The 15,886-nt window shown below is 51.0% G+C and overlaps 2 protein-coding genes across 11 annotated transcripts in view; one reads left to right on the forward strand and one right to left on the reverse strand.

Moving 5' to 3' along the window:
* Positions 1–7,082, forward strand: CCNI2 (cyclin I family member 2). 2 transcript variants are annotated; one of them, XM_055299478.2, is made up of 4 exons: positions 1–823; positions 1,257–1,385; positions 2,258–2,332; positions 2,427–3,060. In XM_055299478.2, exons 1-4 carry the CDS (start codon positions 395–397, stop codon positions 2,523–2,525), a joined length of 732 nt encoding a protein of 243 aa, XP_055155453.1. In that variant the 5' UTR covers positions 1–394; the 3' UTR covers positions 2,526–3,060. The 2 variants fall into 2 exon arrangements, with proteins under 2 accessions (XP_055155453.1, XP_063469080.1); XM_063613010.1 differs by lacking the exon at positions 2,427–3,060 and adding an exon at positions 3,765–7,082 and having other exon boundaries at positions 259–823.
* The window catches only part of SEPTIN8 (septin 8), a 26,978-nt gene continuing 14,818 nt past the window's right edge, over positions 3,727–15,886 (reverse strand). For 3 of the 9 annotated variants that reach the window (XM_055299472.2, XM_055299469.2, XM_055299477.2), the window contains 5 exons: positions 15,315–15,411; positions 14,968–15,136; positions 14,642–14,774; positions 14,311–14,501; positions 3,727–5,101 (listed from right to left, as the gene is read on the reverse strand). In XM_055299472.2, coding sequence (XP_055155447.1) covers positions 4,936–5,101; positions 14,311–14,501; positions 14,642–14,774; positions 14,968–15,136; positions 15,315–15,411 — 756 coding nt within the window. In that variant the 3' untranslated portion in view covers positions 3,727–4,935. Of the gene's footprint in view, positions 5,102–8,919; positions 11,740–14,310; positions 14,502–14,641; positions 14,775–14,967; positions 15,137–15,314; positions 15,412–15,886 lie in introns of those variants that run through there. The other 6 variants (XM_063613009.1, XM_055299470.2, XM_055299475.2 and 3 more) reach the window with 3 other exon arrangements.

Raw genomic sequence — 15,886 nt, forward strand, 5'->3', positions numbered from 1 at the left:
CCAGGGTGTGTCCGGGAGTCCTGGCCCAAGGCGGGCGCAGTCTCCAGCCGCCCCACCCCTGGCTGGGGGCTCTGCTCAGGGAGCACGACCGGCAGGGGGGAAGAGGCGTGCGGTAGGCAGCAGCGGGCATGGCGGGAAGGGTGGGGGTCCGCCACCCGCCTGTGCGCGCCCAGTCCTGCCGCATCCTGGGTGCGCGCCGCCCACCCGCGGGGCGAGTGCCCAGGAGGCGCGGCCCGGCGCGCCAGGGGTAGCTCCACCGCCAGCGTTGTGGGTGGGGCCCGCCGAGCCGGCCTCCCCACCTCCCCCGGCGGCGCCCCAGGCTGCAGTGCTCCGGGCGCTGGGTTATAAAATGCCGGGTTAAGCGGCGACTCAGACTTAGGATCCCGCTCACGACATGGCCTCGGGCGCTCAGCCCCCGTCGCAGCCGTCGAGCTCAGAGGTCAGCGCCGTCCAGAGCCCAGGCGGGCGTCCCGGCGCCGGTCTGGAGGAAGCAGCCCTGGGCGTTCCTCTCCCGCCGTCTCCCGGGGAGGCCCCTCTGCCCCCGAGCAACCGGAGCAGGTGCCCTGGGACCCGCCAGCCCGGAGCGGCCTCCCTCCACGCCGCGTCCGCAGCAGTCCCCCTGCGGCCCCGGCGCGGTACGGCGCCGGCCGAGAGAACCGCAGACCCGGTCCCCGCCGCCTCCCCAGAGCAAGCTCCGCGGCCGGCTCCACAGTCCCGCAAGCCACGCAACCTGGAAGGCGACCTGGACGAGCGCCGGCTGCTCTGCCACTTGCAGCTGGCCCAGGACCGCGAGGCGCGCCTGTGGCTGGGCGGCAAACCCCAGGTACCCGTCCCTGCCGCGTGGCCCTCCTCGCGCGTGCACGGCAGGCGGTTGTGGCCTCCACCTGCACCCGCGCTCGGGCGTTCTGCACCTGGAGGCCAGGCCCTTCCCCAGGTGTGGCCCCTCACGAGAGGCACGAGGCTGGATCCACCAGCTTCTCTCTAGGAGGGCGTCTTGCTAGCCGGGCCTTCGGAAGAGGGCCTGTTTGAATTAAGGAACTCAGCCTACAACGAAAAGCGGGCGCGAGGGCGGGGGGGTGATGGGTGAGCCGCAGCGCCAGGGGGGCGCTTACTCCCAGGGGGCCTGCAGGAGAAGGGACTTCTCACTGCCCCCCCCCCCCCACACCCCGCACCTTAAGCAGGAGGCTCCTGCTGCTGGGGGACCAGGAATGGCCGCTAGCGACCTTCCTCGCTCCACCTGCTCTTCTTCCTTGCAGTATGAAATCTGCGACGCCTTCGAGGAAGTCGTGCTGTGGCTCCTGCGGCTTCAGAACACCTTTTACTTCTCCCAGTCCACTTTTAATCTGGCCCTTACCATCTTCGGCCGCCTCCTGATTTCAGTGAAGGTAGGGAGGCCTCTGAGGGACGGTGGCAGATGGTGAGAGAAGAAACTAACCGTTGCTCCCCATTCCTGCTTGAGAGGTGAGGGGTTCCAGATGCTCAAACCAAGGTGTATAAACTAACTTGCTCCGAGTGGAAGAGCTGGTGTTGGAACCTCTCCACATCCTACACTGGCTGTCTCAGGGTCATGTGGTCATCAGGGTTGGACTTGGGGAGCGTGAGAGGACCTAGCTGGGAAAGGGCTTCCTGTGCAAGGAGGTAGGATGTGCTTGTCTCGACCTGTCGAGGGCAGCTTGAGGCTAGGATGAGACTGGGATCCCTGAGAAGGTGCCGTATTTCCCACCTCCAGTCAGTCCCAAAATGAAGGAATACTGCCCAGTCATCTGCAGTTCTGAAATCAGGAGCATCTTCATTGGTCAGATCTAAAAACGGCACTAACATTCTGTCTTGTGGAGAAATTGAGCCTTTTAAAAATGGGGGGAAAAAAGCTTATTGAAACAAACGGCTGGGCGCAGTGGCTCACGCCTGTAATCCCAGCACTTTGGGAGGCCAAGGGGTGTGGATCATCTGAGGTCAGGAGTTGGAGACCATCCTGGCCAACATGGTGAAACCTTGTCTCTACTAAAAATACAAAAATTAGCCAGGCGTGGTGGCCCGCGCCTATAGTCCTAGCTACTCAGGAGGCTGTGGCAGGAGAATTGCTCAAAATCAGGAGGTGGAGGTTGCAGTGAGCCAAGATCATGCCACTGCACTCCAGCCTGGGCAACAGAGTGAGACTCCGTGTCAAAAAAGTATATAAAAGAAAACAAACACAGATGCTTTTCAGTTTGTTTCTGGCATTCATATTCTGCTCAAATGTGTTTGTTCCATACTGCAGGTAAAAGAGAAATACCTGCATTGCGCCACAATTACTTCCTTGAGGCTTGCTGCAAAAGTTAATGAAGAAGAGGAGGTATGCATCCTTGGAAGTCCACACTGGGCTGCACTTGAGGTATAGGGGTGTAACATTGGAGGACTCCAGTTTCCTGATAGGTCTGTGCCCTTAGGTATGGTGGATGTTTTGGAAAAGTCACCAACTTGCCAGCATCTCTGCTATCCCTTCCATCGGCTTGTCAGGCTTTGAGACCACACAAATGAACAAGTAGAGCAGCTGAACTGTCCTGGCCCATCAAACCTAGAGACCTGAACTCTTGATAGACGCATCTGGCCTCACTGGTTGATGCCAGATGCTACCTCTCTCTAAGCAGGGGCATCTGCTGTTCAGCAAGGAAAAAGGCCTCCCAAACCATGTGACTTAACATCCACCCCAAGCAATTACGTCTAAGAAAGCTGCTTGAGACTTGAAGACTTGGCTGTGTCAAGGAAGCTGGTCCTTGGGAACTCTGGGACCCCTGAGAGGGACAGGAGGGCCATGTGCTGGGGGTAAAGTACAAGGGGCCCATGAGCGCTTCAGGCATGGCTGGATGGCTGAATTTCACTGCGGCATCTGTTCAGGAGGAGATCATCTCCTAATACCTTTTCCAAACTTTCCTACCTCCCTCCAACTTCTCCCAGTTTGGGGATGGTGAAATCACTGCCATTGCCACAGGGGTCACCCTTAGCTGATCTCTGGGTCTGAGGAGGCAGGGAAGAAGTTGTGTGTCCAGTTCCAAACCTTCAATAAAAATGTTTTAAACTCCTGTTCATTAGAATAGAATTAATGCCCAAGTTGCTTTTGTCCAACTAAAAATCAAGTGACCCTTTTTCTGGAGGTTATAGTAATATTTCTGTTTATCTAAAAACATAGGATCAGGCCTTTAATGTACTTAGTACTTGAATGTTTACTCATAGACAAGCCTCATTAGTCCCTCTGTGGGAAAAGCCATAGTTTTTCCAGAACTGAACCACCTTCAATCAAGGTTGAAGGAAATGTGTTCGCAGTTGCGATGCTGAAAAACCCATAGGAGGTTTTATCAATGTGTCTGGTACAGACTAGGAAACTCAAAAGCACAGTTTTTTTCTCTATGCCCAGTACCCATGGTAGGGATCAGGAATAGGGATAGGCAGAACCCATGGCTCCTGGAAAGCTTGGGGTGAGTTCTTGCAGCTGAACGGGGAGATGGCACAGCCCCAGCCTCCAAAGCACTTTGGGTATGAGCCAGCATGCAGTTGGGGGATCAAGACCCGGTTTCAGAGGGGGACCATGTGAAGTTCACTACATAACTACCTAAGGATTTGACAGATAGCCAAGAACTGGTTTAGTATTTCTTTCAGAAGCATTTTCTGTGGCAGGCCACAGGAAGACAACTCCACTAAGGTCATGAATGCCCATTCCCCATGGATAAGAAAACAAAAGCTACTATGACATGATGTAGGGCTTTGGCCTCTTTATTTTCTTTTTACAGTTTATTCCACAAGTAAAAGACTTCACAAAGCACTATGGCTCTGACTATTCCCCGAATGAGCTGCTGAGGATGGAGCTGGCTATTCTGGACAGACTGCACTGGGACCTCTATATTGGGACGCCGCTGGACTTCCTGACTATAGTGAGTAAGGAGGTGTTTACAGAGTCTACCCTAAACTCGTTTGTGCCTTTGGAACAGCTGTTTACAACATAGGATGGCAAAGCACAGGCGTGCACACGCCCTTGCACATGCATCCCAGTGAGGTGACCCACAAGGCTCATGACATACGGAAGAGTGAAAAGGTATCTTAAATCCAACACAGTTCCACCAGACTCCCACTTCTAAAGGACATTAAATTAACTTTACAAAGATTTGTAGACGGCACTATTATGGTGAGTTTCTCTTTTAAATACACACTGCAAAAATATTTAACTTTCCATTCTATGAATACTGTACATAAATGTCTGTCTGCTTTTGCTACACTTTACACACATTCACTCAGCTGTCTTTATTCACCTACACACAATCCTTATTGAGGCTTTACACCATATTGATCTGGCACTTAAAAAATATCATACATTAGTTTGTATTTGTTTTAGTTGGGGGAACGATGGTCATCCTTAAGGATATGATTCTGTTAGTAAGGCAAAATTATGCAATGTGGAAACCTCATGGGGTTTTGGTTTGTTATGAAGCATGAAGATTAAATTACTAAAGGCTGTTTCATTACGAAAACTGGCCACTGTTGCCAAGTTGCAGAGTTTCTTCTTATGATTAGCAGATACAAGTAACTTTTCTGCTACCTTGGTCTTGAATAGTATGTTTCTATTTTTCAGAATGGAAACATTGTCACCTAGGTACTTTCCGCTCATAACAATGATGTCACAAAGCAGACTCTTTTTTTTTTTTTTTTTTTTTTTTTTGTCTCGGAGTGGAAGCTCAGCTTGGCCACAGGATGGGCATTAAGCCTCAAGCCCCTTACGGAGCCATGGATAGGAATGAAAAGGGTTGGGCAACATTTGATGTTCCCTGATGGAAATTTAAATTGTTTGCACTTTTGGTCATTGATATATGAAAAGTATCGGGTTTTCTGTTCTAACATTAAAAACCATGGTCTCCAGTTCCATGCCCTGGTGGTCCTGAGCTGGCCCCATGTGTTGGAGCTGCTGCCTCAGAGGAATCCTTCCCTCCACGTCGCATCCCTGACCAGGCAGCTGCAGCACTGTATGGCGGGCCACCAGCTGCTGCAGTTCAAGGGCTCCACACTGGCCTTGGTCATCATCACCTTAGAGCTGGAGAGGCTCATGCCCGGCTGGTGTGCTCCTATATCTGATCTGCTAAAGAAAGCACAGGTAGACATGAACTTTGCCCCAGACCAGGCTCTGTGTTTTGCCCCTTTAGCTGATGCACTCAGACCCCAAACGGGTACCCTTTGCCCTTGTAGCCTCTGGAAAATGTTCTGGCCATAACCCTGGAAAGAGTCTGCCCAAAGGCTAGGCTTTCCACACTTGGTCATGCTCTATGCACTTGAGATGGGACATGGGTTCCCTTCACTGGACCAATGGGGGTGGTCTCTGAGTGAGAGAATCTTTATCTCAATGGGAGCCCTTGTAGCCAAAACGACTGTGGGGGGTCAGGGCGATGTCTGGCTTAGGAGGAAGCAATCCTGAGCTTAATACTGGGGAACATAAATTCTAAACTTCTTCACCTCTCCTTTGTACGAGTGTGTGGTACCAGGTACAGGGGTACCATGAGGCAAGCATTGTGGGGGCACGAGGAGGAGAGGGGTGTGTCAGAATCCCTCAGAATGGATAGGTTAGGATGGAATGCATAGTTAAACTAATGACAACTTTACTGAGGTTGGAAATGGATGTCCCTGAGATGGTAGGATTAGTGGTCCTTAGTTGGGTGGTTGGACCTTCCTGAACTTGCTTCATGCTAACATTTTGACACTCAATTGCCAATTTATTAGAATGTATGATGGTTCTGCTTGAAGATGGCCACTCTATTCTAATACAGGTTGGTGATATGCAGTACAGCTGCTGCAAGGAACTTGTAATGCAGCAACTGAGAAGTTTTCAGTCATCCTCCTGCACAGACAACTTTGTGTCACCTGCCAACTAGCCCCTCTGCCTCCACCCCGGGGCCTTGAGAGCATAATGTGAAACCTCCTTGCTTGGACTACCATGAGTTCTTTGGCTTGTTATGAATCCTGTAAAAAAGGGAAGGTGGCTCTAGAAGAGCAACTGAGAAAAAGTTCCCAACTGCGCCCTTGGAAAAAAAAATAAAGGGGAGAGGGGAAAGGCAGGCTGGGGTCAGTAGAGGTCAGGGTGGTCTGACAGACCATGACCCTGTCTTCCCTTTTTATCCTCTGGGCCTGAAGCCAGGGAGTATGAATGAATGTTCAAATGGCAGCTTGTTTTACCTTCCTTCTTTAGCAAGGGTTGGCATTGGCCCCTGAGAGTGCTGGAATATGAGACCAAGAGGCAGGCCTGGCTCAGGGCTGAAGGGCTGGGGCTAGTTCTGACCAGTTCTTGCTGCTGTACCTGCCAGAGCTGGCCAGGTCCTTCCAACTTCCCAGGCTTATCCCAAACACATATGTGGTGCTTCCAGTCCCACCTACCCTTCCTGCCACTCCTCACGTGGGACAGTCTCTGCAGACACATTTACCCAACCATGGCCATGACTTATGTCTTCCCTTTACAAGGACTGGATTATAAAGTATCCTTTGTTTAATTTAACTTGAGCAAGCTTTAGGCATATCTTTCCTTTGTTACTCTTAAGCAAAGTGGTTTCAGTTATTAGTTTAACTAGAGGGATTTTGTGCTAATGAATGGGTATTATAGGCTAACACCTCTGATGGGAGGCACAGCTCTGAATGCTTTCTGTTGGGATGAGCAGGTTCTGAGGCCAAGCCTGCTCCAACCACAGTGCTGCCAGGAGGAGGAACCAGCTGCCTCTCTCATGCTATGCTACCACAGAGCCATTCTCTAAGCAGGGGAGTGCAGCTGACAAAGATGCCAGCTGGGGATGTGTAAGTTGTGTTGGGGGCATGAATGAGCCACACATTCAGAGGTGGTTTGTGAAGTCTTCCACTGTGAACTATGGGTTTCTTTTTTTTTTGGGGGGGGGGGGTGCGTTTGTGTAAATGTGCTAAGCTATGGGGTGGGAGGGGAAAGATTTACTAGGTGCAAAGTGGTCAAGGGCCAGACATACTACAATTGTCTATATTATAGAGTTAGTATACATCTGTATTTTTTCTTGACACACTTTTGCTTGTTGGCGCTTTTGTTAAAATTAAACTTTAATTGCTTCCAATCCTGTATGAATCTTATTTTGAGCTACCATGCATTTAGGCTTGCGAGAGTCAGATACATTTGGAACACTATCTCCTAGGTCGTATCAAGAACTCTCCTCTAGTCCAGAACCCATTTTACAGATGGAGATGCTGAGGCCATGCTGCTCACAGCTTCCAGTGGTGGCCGTGAGTGCCCTCTGCCTCTTTCCTTCCAGTGCAAGTGGGACCACAGTGCATGAGGCAGGAGGACATCCTGAGGGCCCATACCAGTTTGGGCATCCCAGGCTTTGGGGAAACTGCTGGAAGACACCTGCTGCTTAACCAAGTGGCTCTCGATGTGAGCTAGATTCCGAGAGCTGATCCAACTCAACCTCTTGGAGAAAGCAGAGGGTAGACATGTGAGTCCTAGGACTGGGGTAAGAGACAACCTTCTGCTCTGGCTTTCTGTAAATGATAGAACTCTTCTATAGGGAAGCTCACTTTTGTATTGCCAAAGTCCCGCTTGTGCTTTTTAAAAAAACCTTATGAGCTTTTCAAGCTTGCTGTGGGGCCCCAGGTCCCATCCTACTTCCCTCTAATATTCTTTTCTGACATTAGGAACTCCTATCCCACCTCAACTCAGAGATTGGGAAACATTTCTCAGGGAGAAACATGGATACAATCCATTTTCCTTTTGACCCCACCTATAGAAAGGCAGGGATTGGTGAAGGAATGAGGCTGAACAAAATGGAGATGGAAAAAGCTCAGAGGCAGATGCTATGGCAGAAAGAAAGGTAGGTGGGCTCAGGGAGGAACACGGCAGGGGGAGCATCATGAACCTGTCCTAAACTTGTCCACACAGTACTTCCCTGAAATGAATGAGCCAAGTCATTTGATGTTTCCACCACCTAGGAGGCCCTCCTCCTCCTGGCTTCCTGGAGAGTCTCTGTCCTTCAAAGCTTGGTGAATACTTTGCCTCCCTGCTGCCTGCCTTCCCACAAGTAGAACTGAGCTATGCCTCCATTAGGGATGTGTTCATACCACACTCCCTGCAGGGATCCCCATTTTCTCATTTTGGTCTTCCCAAGTCTACCTAGTACTCAATGGAGAAAGCTCCTTAAAAAAGAAACCCACGTACTTTTTACCACTTCTTTCAACCACCAGTCTGCCCTTCCTCAGCCACTTTTGCCTGTCCCCTAGGGCTTTCTACCTCTAAAAAACAGTCTCAGGTCCACCAGCCCACACCATCAGGCTGTGTACTTTAACACTAGCCACACTTCCACTACTCTTCCATCATTCCATTGAGATGCCAAGGAGCAGGTGTAGCTCAGGAATTAAGGGTACAGACTACCAGCATTCAAATCTCAGCGTCTCCAATTACTTGCCATGTAACCTTGGGTAATTACTTAAACCTCTGCGCTTCAGCTATAAAATGGGGATGAATGGTCCCTAATCATAGGATTAGGATGAGGATTAGAGGAGTTAATGCATGTAATGTGGTTCCAAGCAGTCCTGGCACTCGAATATTAGTCCCATGGCAAGCCTTTTTGCTAAGGAGGAACACTCCTCGAGGGCAGGTGCCCCTTTTCTCATGTCCTGCACCCAGTTGCCCAATAAAGATTCGTGGACCACAGGCTGCCCTTTTACCTTCCTGTGACTTTCCTGTGACTCTTCGCTCCATCCCCCACCTATCTAGGAGCCTTTCACAGATGCCTGTAGCAGGGTTTCCTATTAAAACAATTCCTACAGAAGTCGATCAACCTCCACAAAATTCAAAGAGCAGACAAGCTGTATTTTACCACAGTTGTAGCAGATTAATGGGCTCAGGAAACTTGTTAAATCAGAAAAGCTACTGCCCAAAAAAGACACCACAAAAACTCAAAATAAATGCAAAATTTAATGAAAAAAATAATTACAAAGTGAATGGAAAAGAACAAAAACAGTCAATGAATGCAGGAGTAAATGAATTAACACGTGAAGCAATTTTAGAAAAGCATGTTAACGTAACAGACTAGCAAGCCATACTTCCTCAGGCCTCGTATCCATGAGCCCCACTTAACAGGGAGCCCACATTTAGACACACACAAACATATATGCAGTCAGTATGCACAATTACCACCTAGATCTGGGTACCCACAACTAGAAAGACCATATATCCCCAGTGGCCTGGGACAGGTCTGGTTTATGCCTTTTGATCTGATGTAATTAATAGCATCCCCTTTCTCTCTCAATGGTCCCAGTTCGGGCAACAAATTATATGGTGATTCTTCTACCTCAAACAAACATGGTTTATGAAAGACATGATAGTAAATGCCAACATGATCCTGTAAGACAGCCCTAATAATGCCAACAAATGACAGTGAGAAAAAGAGGGGTAAATGAGACTCTGCAGACAGGGTCACATTCTATGGGGGCTAACTTATGAAACAGTGGCAAGTTTTAAGCTCACTTTATGCACCAAGGTTTAATTTGGTCTCAGCTAAAGATGACAAAATTCCAAACACAAACAGCAGGGGAGAGGTGCAGTGAGGCTTGCTAGAGGGACCTGTGGAGGCAGCTCAGACCAGAAAACGCAAGTCTGTCAAATGTCCCTGAAGATCCCGGGAAGGCTTAGGCCCAGAGGCAGCCAGCCACGAGTATGGCCTTTCAGTATATGCGGGGTGCAACCCGCAGGCCACAATGGACAAATGGCCAAATCTGCACACTCCAGAGTTCCAGGTTGGCCCATGAACCAGGAATTCTCATTTCTTATGTATCCAATGAACCTGCTGGGTCAGCAGGCCTCATCTTCATAAATATGTTAGCTGAGAGAGGCTATCTTAAAGGTCATGCTCTGACCCAACTGCATACACTTTCAGACATAAAATTACCCTAGAGATGAGCCACTGGCAGCCCACATTTGCCCTGGATATGCCAGTTTACCTTTTTAGATACCCTCACTGAAGCATCAGTTTTCAATTGCAACCAGATGTGGACTTACTGTGAAGCTAAGGAAGCTTAATCTTCAGGGCCCCTTCCAAGACCCTGTACCTAATTTTATATTAACATTGTTTTTCTTAAAGAAGTCTTGCTAAATAATTCAAGCTTTCAGCCCCATAAAATTTAGATCCATCCCTGGTCATAGCATAAAAACTTGAAGAATTGTCACTAGAACCTGCTCTGCTGCTGGAGCATGGAGCCCCTCACAGGTAAAGGCTGCCTCTTCCTGGCCGTGCCTCAGTGGACACACACAGCTCACCCCTCCGCCTCTCCCTGAGCAGAACATCATCTCAGGAAGGCAGGAGGAAGCCAGGACGTGGTCCTGGAAATCAATAATGCAAGCCAGACAGAAAGGGGGAAATGGTCATGAGAAGGAAGACAGGGGCATGAAAAGCAAACTACCAATTCCACAATAAATTAGCACGGCTTCCTGAGGCTTCCAGCCAGGGAGTACGCTAGACTGTGAGCTCCTTGAGGGGAACGTTGTGCATTCCTCTGGGTAGCTCCAGTGCCCAGCACGGTGCTTCAACATTAAAACGACCCTTCCTTTTATCCAGTCATTTTCCATCTCCCATTTTACCAGGCCATATTCTCAACACTGACATTCTTGGTGGCTTGTAAACCAACAGGAGCATAGAAGAATCAAAGCTGCTAGTACTTCCTTAAAATGTTCCCCTTTAGAGTGCAGCTGAAGGGGAAAGCTCCTTTGCTGCTCATTTTTCCCTAATTGTCCATATACATCAGACACCTTCATCTCTTCACCCTGTGACCCAGCCAGGAAAGAAGCAATGACTTTGAGGTAACAACCTTTTTCCCACTGAATACTTTTTGCGTTTGGAATATGCAGGATTCGCTTGGGAGTCTTAATTGGAGTCAAACACTTAACACATACACATGGAGTTGGTCCCTGTTTATAGGTAGCACCTCTGGGGCACAGACAACGGCTTTGGGCTGCTGTTCCATTTACATTCACAGTAAAAACGCTGGACATGGTCTTGTTCATGTTCCAATTCCATCCATAAAGAAATGCCAAACACTGTCATTACAGGAAGTTTATTACCCACCTCTCCCTGTATGTGATAGGCGTACTTTATACATACGAAAGGTTTAGCTGTATTTTTAGTTTTTAAAAATCAGGGAATCTGTGTTACTTATGAAAATAATGGGAGAGGATATTATTTGTCTTGACGCTGGTGCCAAAATAAATATTTAGAAGTGTTTTAAAGTTATTAAAATTAAGCTCTAGGTTAGAAAAATTAAAATGAGGGGAACTGGGTGAATTTTGCAGCATGTATACCAGACCACGCAGCTGCACCTAGGGCACCACGTGAGTTGCCATCTCCACGCTGAACAATTAGGCCTAGCATCCCGGCTGGGGCCTTCGCTAGAGCGGCACATAACAGCTCCGTCAGGGAATAGTGACACTGTAAATGGAAGACCAGCCACTGGCTCTGAAAAAAATAAACCTCGTCAGTTTTGGATTCCAGCATTCATGGCTTTTACATGTTTGCATAGAGAGGGGTTGCCCGCCAGGCCCGGGGCAGCCTGGGGCCAGGGTCGGTTGAGGGAAAGCAAGGCTGTAAACACTGGAGTCTGTACCGGCTCCCAGTCCGTCCTCACACCATGTTATGGGAGAAGGGTCACAAGGTGTAACTCAAGCAACTTAACACATGAAAGTCTAAAGTCCACTCTTGACATGTAAGTCTGTGCGTGCGTTAACTGAAAAATAAAAATAAAACAAAACAAAAACAGACACATTAAAAGATATGCAGACCAAATCAAATAGAAGCAAAAGACAGCAAGATGGACACTGCGAAAGGGCAGTCAGTTCGGCATTTGTGACGAGCAAAGCAGAGAATTCACTTCAGTTTGTGGCGTCCCGGGCTAAGGGTCAAGATCTGATTGGGAAGTAATTTTGCAAAAAATTTGGATTCAAATTTAAAGAGTATGTATAACCAATCAAAACCACTCAAATAAATGGTCATGAAAAACACCCCTGCCCCCATTCCAAAAATGCACTCCCGACTCACACTAGTCCCTTGACCAGGGCGGCAGGAAGGAGTACTCCCAGTCACCCCATCTATCCCACTTCTGGCCTCCACAGAGCAGTCATGGGAAGAGTGTTTTCTCTCCCAGGGACCAAACCGACTGAAGCTTTCTAACAGGTCCAGAAAACAGGAAAGACCTGTTTTCTAGGCCCAGGCCTGGAGAACATATCATGGAGCCCAGGCCGTGTGGGAAAAGCAGGGAGACCAGACACTAGTGACAAGCCCCCACCCCAAGGGCTGTGCTGGTGTCCTTTCAGCCTGCCTGTACCCACCTTCACTGGCCCTCAGACCCTGAGCTGGCCACAGACCCCTGTCTGCAGTTTCTGAGTGGTTTCTCCACAGCTTATTTCCTAGGGAATCCTGGCTACCTTTTCTTTAACAAGATGGCAGGAAGCAGGGCAAAGTCACTTTGGGTGCCAGCACCTGGGTCATAGACTCCCACTCCCTCCCAGGAAAATCCCAATTTCTGAGTTGCCAGCTTGAAATCTACACAGGTTCCAACTTGCAGAGCCCCCACACTCGCCAAGCCAAAAGATGGGCGTGGGAGCAGGGCTGGAGGCAAACGCGGAGCAGAGGGGAAATTCACGGCTGAGGGGAGTGCAGGGCTGGTGTCCTCCCTGGGGACAGGCAGGGGCACATCTGTCTCAGCACTGTCAGCTGGGGTGGGGCCACTGGGCATCAGGATGAGGGAGACTACAAAAAGGAAGAGGGTCTGTCCTGAAGCAGAGGACAGACCTTAGGAGTGAGACTTGGCAACCAGTTCTGAAATGCCTGGTTCTGTCCCCGTTTCCCCCAGCAAGAAGCCCTTTGAGTTTTTTTTCCTTGGTATGTGTTTGTGTGCCTCTGTGCATGTGTGTACTGTGTGCTGGTAGATATGTGCCTGAGACTGTGTATGTGAGATGGGACAGGAGAGAAAGACAGTGTGCGTGCACGTGTGTGCACATGTGGTTAGGAAATGCCATATTGGGGGTGGGGCGGGGGCAGGGCTAACACTAGAAGCAACAGCTTAGGGCCACAGCTAACTACGCACTTCATGGCCCTAATGGCTAGGCTCCATTGCCACCAAGGAAGGAAGGGCCTGGGCATACACATCCCCAAATATCCCAGGAGGAAATGGATCCCGAGAATGAGGGCCAGGATGGGTTCACCTGCTTAGTTCCTAGGTTGGCAAGAGAAGGATGTTACCCAAGATAGGCCGGGGCAGGGAGAAGCAGGGATGGATGGGATCCCCACAGTGTGATGTGGCATGGCTGTGAATGAGGTGGGTAGGCGAGAGTGAGCCCCAGAAGCCCGGACATCTGGACTCCAGCTAAGGGTGTGGAAACAGGCTATGAAGATCGCCAGGGAGAAGTGACTCAGAGTTGTCCCCACCTGACTACTCCGTTGACTGCACTCCTGGTGCTGGGAAAGGCCTCCCTGCCATCCAGTCTTTCTCTCCTCTCTCCACTCTGCAGGAACAACTCCAGCCTCTACTTGAGGGGCAGCTTCTCTCCCCAAAAGAACCCACAGAGCCCCTGTGGGAAGCTGCTTTCCTCCCTTCAGCCCTGCGGGCCCTTCAGAACAGCTGTATGGTGACCACAGTCTCCAGGAGGCCAGTGTTGGCTGGCACGAGTGCCTGCGGTTCTCCCTCACCACCTGCCAGCCAATATGGGCCCCACACCACTGCCCCACAGACTGAGGAGGGATGCGCCACAGCTGTCCAAGCAGAAACCACCATGGCTTTTGGAATCTGGCTGGAGATGCTGACATTCCCAGGTCCTGTCCCTCCCCTGACCGGAAAGACCATTCCCAGCATTCCCAGAGCCCTGCAGCTTCACCCTCTCCGGGCTGCTCCTCAGCCGTGCAGCCCCACCTTCACCACACTGCAGCAGGGCCACAGCTGCCAAGGGGGCTATGGAAGAGCGAATGGGTGAGCAAGAAAGTAGGGGGAAGAGGAGGAAGGGGGAAGAGAAGGAGAGAAAAAGGGAGAAGGGAGAGGGAGGGGGAGCACAAGATTGCCTGTGCAAGCGAGACTGCATGAGTATGAGAGCCATCCAGATGGCGAGACACTGGATCACTAGTGAAAGAAAAAGAAAGGCAACCAAGAAAGCTGGGGGGAGAGCCACTGAAGATTGGGGAAAACCAAACAGGAAAGAGGCAAGAGAGGGCGAGCAAGAGAGCAAGAAGGGAGGTGGGGGACAAGAACGAAAGCAAGAGCCCACAGGAGCAAGAGGAGCCAGCGCAGGCGCGGCCTGCCACCTACTTCTTCTTGTCCTTGTCCTTCCTCAGGGGCTGCTGCGAGGTGGCGTGCAAGGCCTGCGACTGCAGGGCCTCCACTGCAGCCTTCCGGCGATTGAAGGCATTGGTCTCCTCCTCCAGTTCCTGGCGCTTTTGCTCCACCTTGCGCTTCTCCTCCTGGTGGACCCGCTTCAGGTGCTCAAACTTCTCATGCAGCTGGCATCAGAAAGGGGGCAGAAGATGGGGGGAGCAAGAGGAGGGCTTGAGCCTGGGCCAGGAAGGCACCCCCACCTCTACTCTCAGCCAGGCCTTCCCTCCCTCAGCTTCCCCACCCCAGCCCCCAGCCTGGCACATACCTCCCTTTCCTTCTCCTTCAGCTCCAGCTCTGTCTCCTTCACTTTGTTGACAAACATCTGCCTCATCTCTTCCTCCTTCCTCTGCAGCTCACTCAGGAACTCCTTCCTCTTGGCCTCGTATGTCTCTTGAAGGCTGTAGAGACCCAGATAAGAGAGGCCAAGGATGGGATTATGACGGAATGGGGTAGGGCAGGGCAGAGCCAGAGAACTAGAATCATGTTGGCAAGAGGGGTAAGAGGATGCTGGGGTCCCTCAGGGAACAGATGCCAGGGTGGTGTGTCTGGCCACAGCTGTGAAGACAGGCTCACTCTGGCTCAGGCTGTCACCTGAAGGGCTGGCTGTCACCATCGCTGTCCTGAAAGCCCATCTCCTCCAACTTGCAGCGCCGGTAGAGCTCGTAGTGCCGGCTGTGGGTCTGCTCGCGGAGGTCTTCCATGTTCACCCGGATCAACATCTCCCGCAGCTTCACGAAGTCGCAGTGATTCTCATTCTCCACTGAAAGCAGAGGGCCGGTGGGGTATCAGGCAGGCATGCAGGCGGGCACACTCCAGAGTCAGGGTGGGCATGCAGGTGGGCATGAGGAGGAAACAGCACAGGGTACTACAGGCAGCAGGGCAGGCCAGGGGACTCAGTTCTACCCCCAGCTGGGGATGCACTTCCCGTCCACACTCACCCTGCACCACTCCCCAGGGGTACTGCCGTGCTCGGACCAGCTTGTTCCCCACCTTCACCTCCTCGGTGCTGCCCACCACGGCGAAGGGCAGATGTGCCTGGAAAGGGGCCCGGGTATGCGTAAGCCCTGAGCTGACACAGACTAATGGAGACTCTCCCTCCCTGCCCCTGGGTCCTAGGGAGGGGCAGCCAGACCTGAACAAAGGCTCCAGGGCCAGATGCTTACTTCCTGGCTCTCTTCTGAAGAAATGTCCCAGAATTCCAAACAGGAGAGTGGGCTGAAGCCTCAACTCCCTCCCTGGTGCTCCTGATTCTCCAGGCTGTTCTTTCAGCACTCAGGCCTCCCAGGGGCCATTAGAGCTCCCTGAAAGGAGCTGTGAGCCTGGCTCCCTTCCAGGTTCCCAAACCCTTAAGCCTGCTGGACTCCTTCCATTTCCAGGCTCCTCCATGAGTCCAGATCTTATGACACCCAAACCTGGGGTCCCCAGTGTAGGCCCACTATCAGATTCCTCCTGTCCCCTGCCCACAGATGTAGGACTGGCCAGCTCCAGATGCCCACCCTTCTGTCCTGGA

Source organism: Symphalangus syndactylus, chromosome 11 (genome assembly GCF_028878055.3).
Source record: "Symphalangus syndactylus isolate Jambi chromosome 11, NHGRI_mSymSyn1-v2.1_pri, whole genome shotgun sequence".
Taxonomy (NCBI): Eukaryota; Metazoa; Chordata; class Mammalia; order Primates; family Hylobatidae; genus Symphalangus; species Symphalangus syndactylus.

Coding starts and splice junctions, on each gene's coding strand:
- CCNI2 (XM_063613010.1), top strand. CDS start 395: ATGGCCTCGGGCGCTCAGCCCCCGTCGCAGCCGTCGAGCTCAGAGGTC. Junction 824..1,256: donor GGCTGGGCGGCAAACCCCAG/GTACCCGTCCCT, acceptor TCTTCCTTGCAG/TATGAAATCTGCGACGCCTT. Junction 2,333..3,764: donor AAGTTAATGAAGAAGAGGAG/GTATGCATCCTT, acceptor TTCTTTTTACAG/TTTATTCCACAAGTAAAAGA.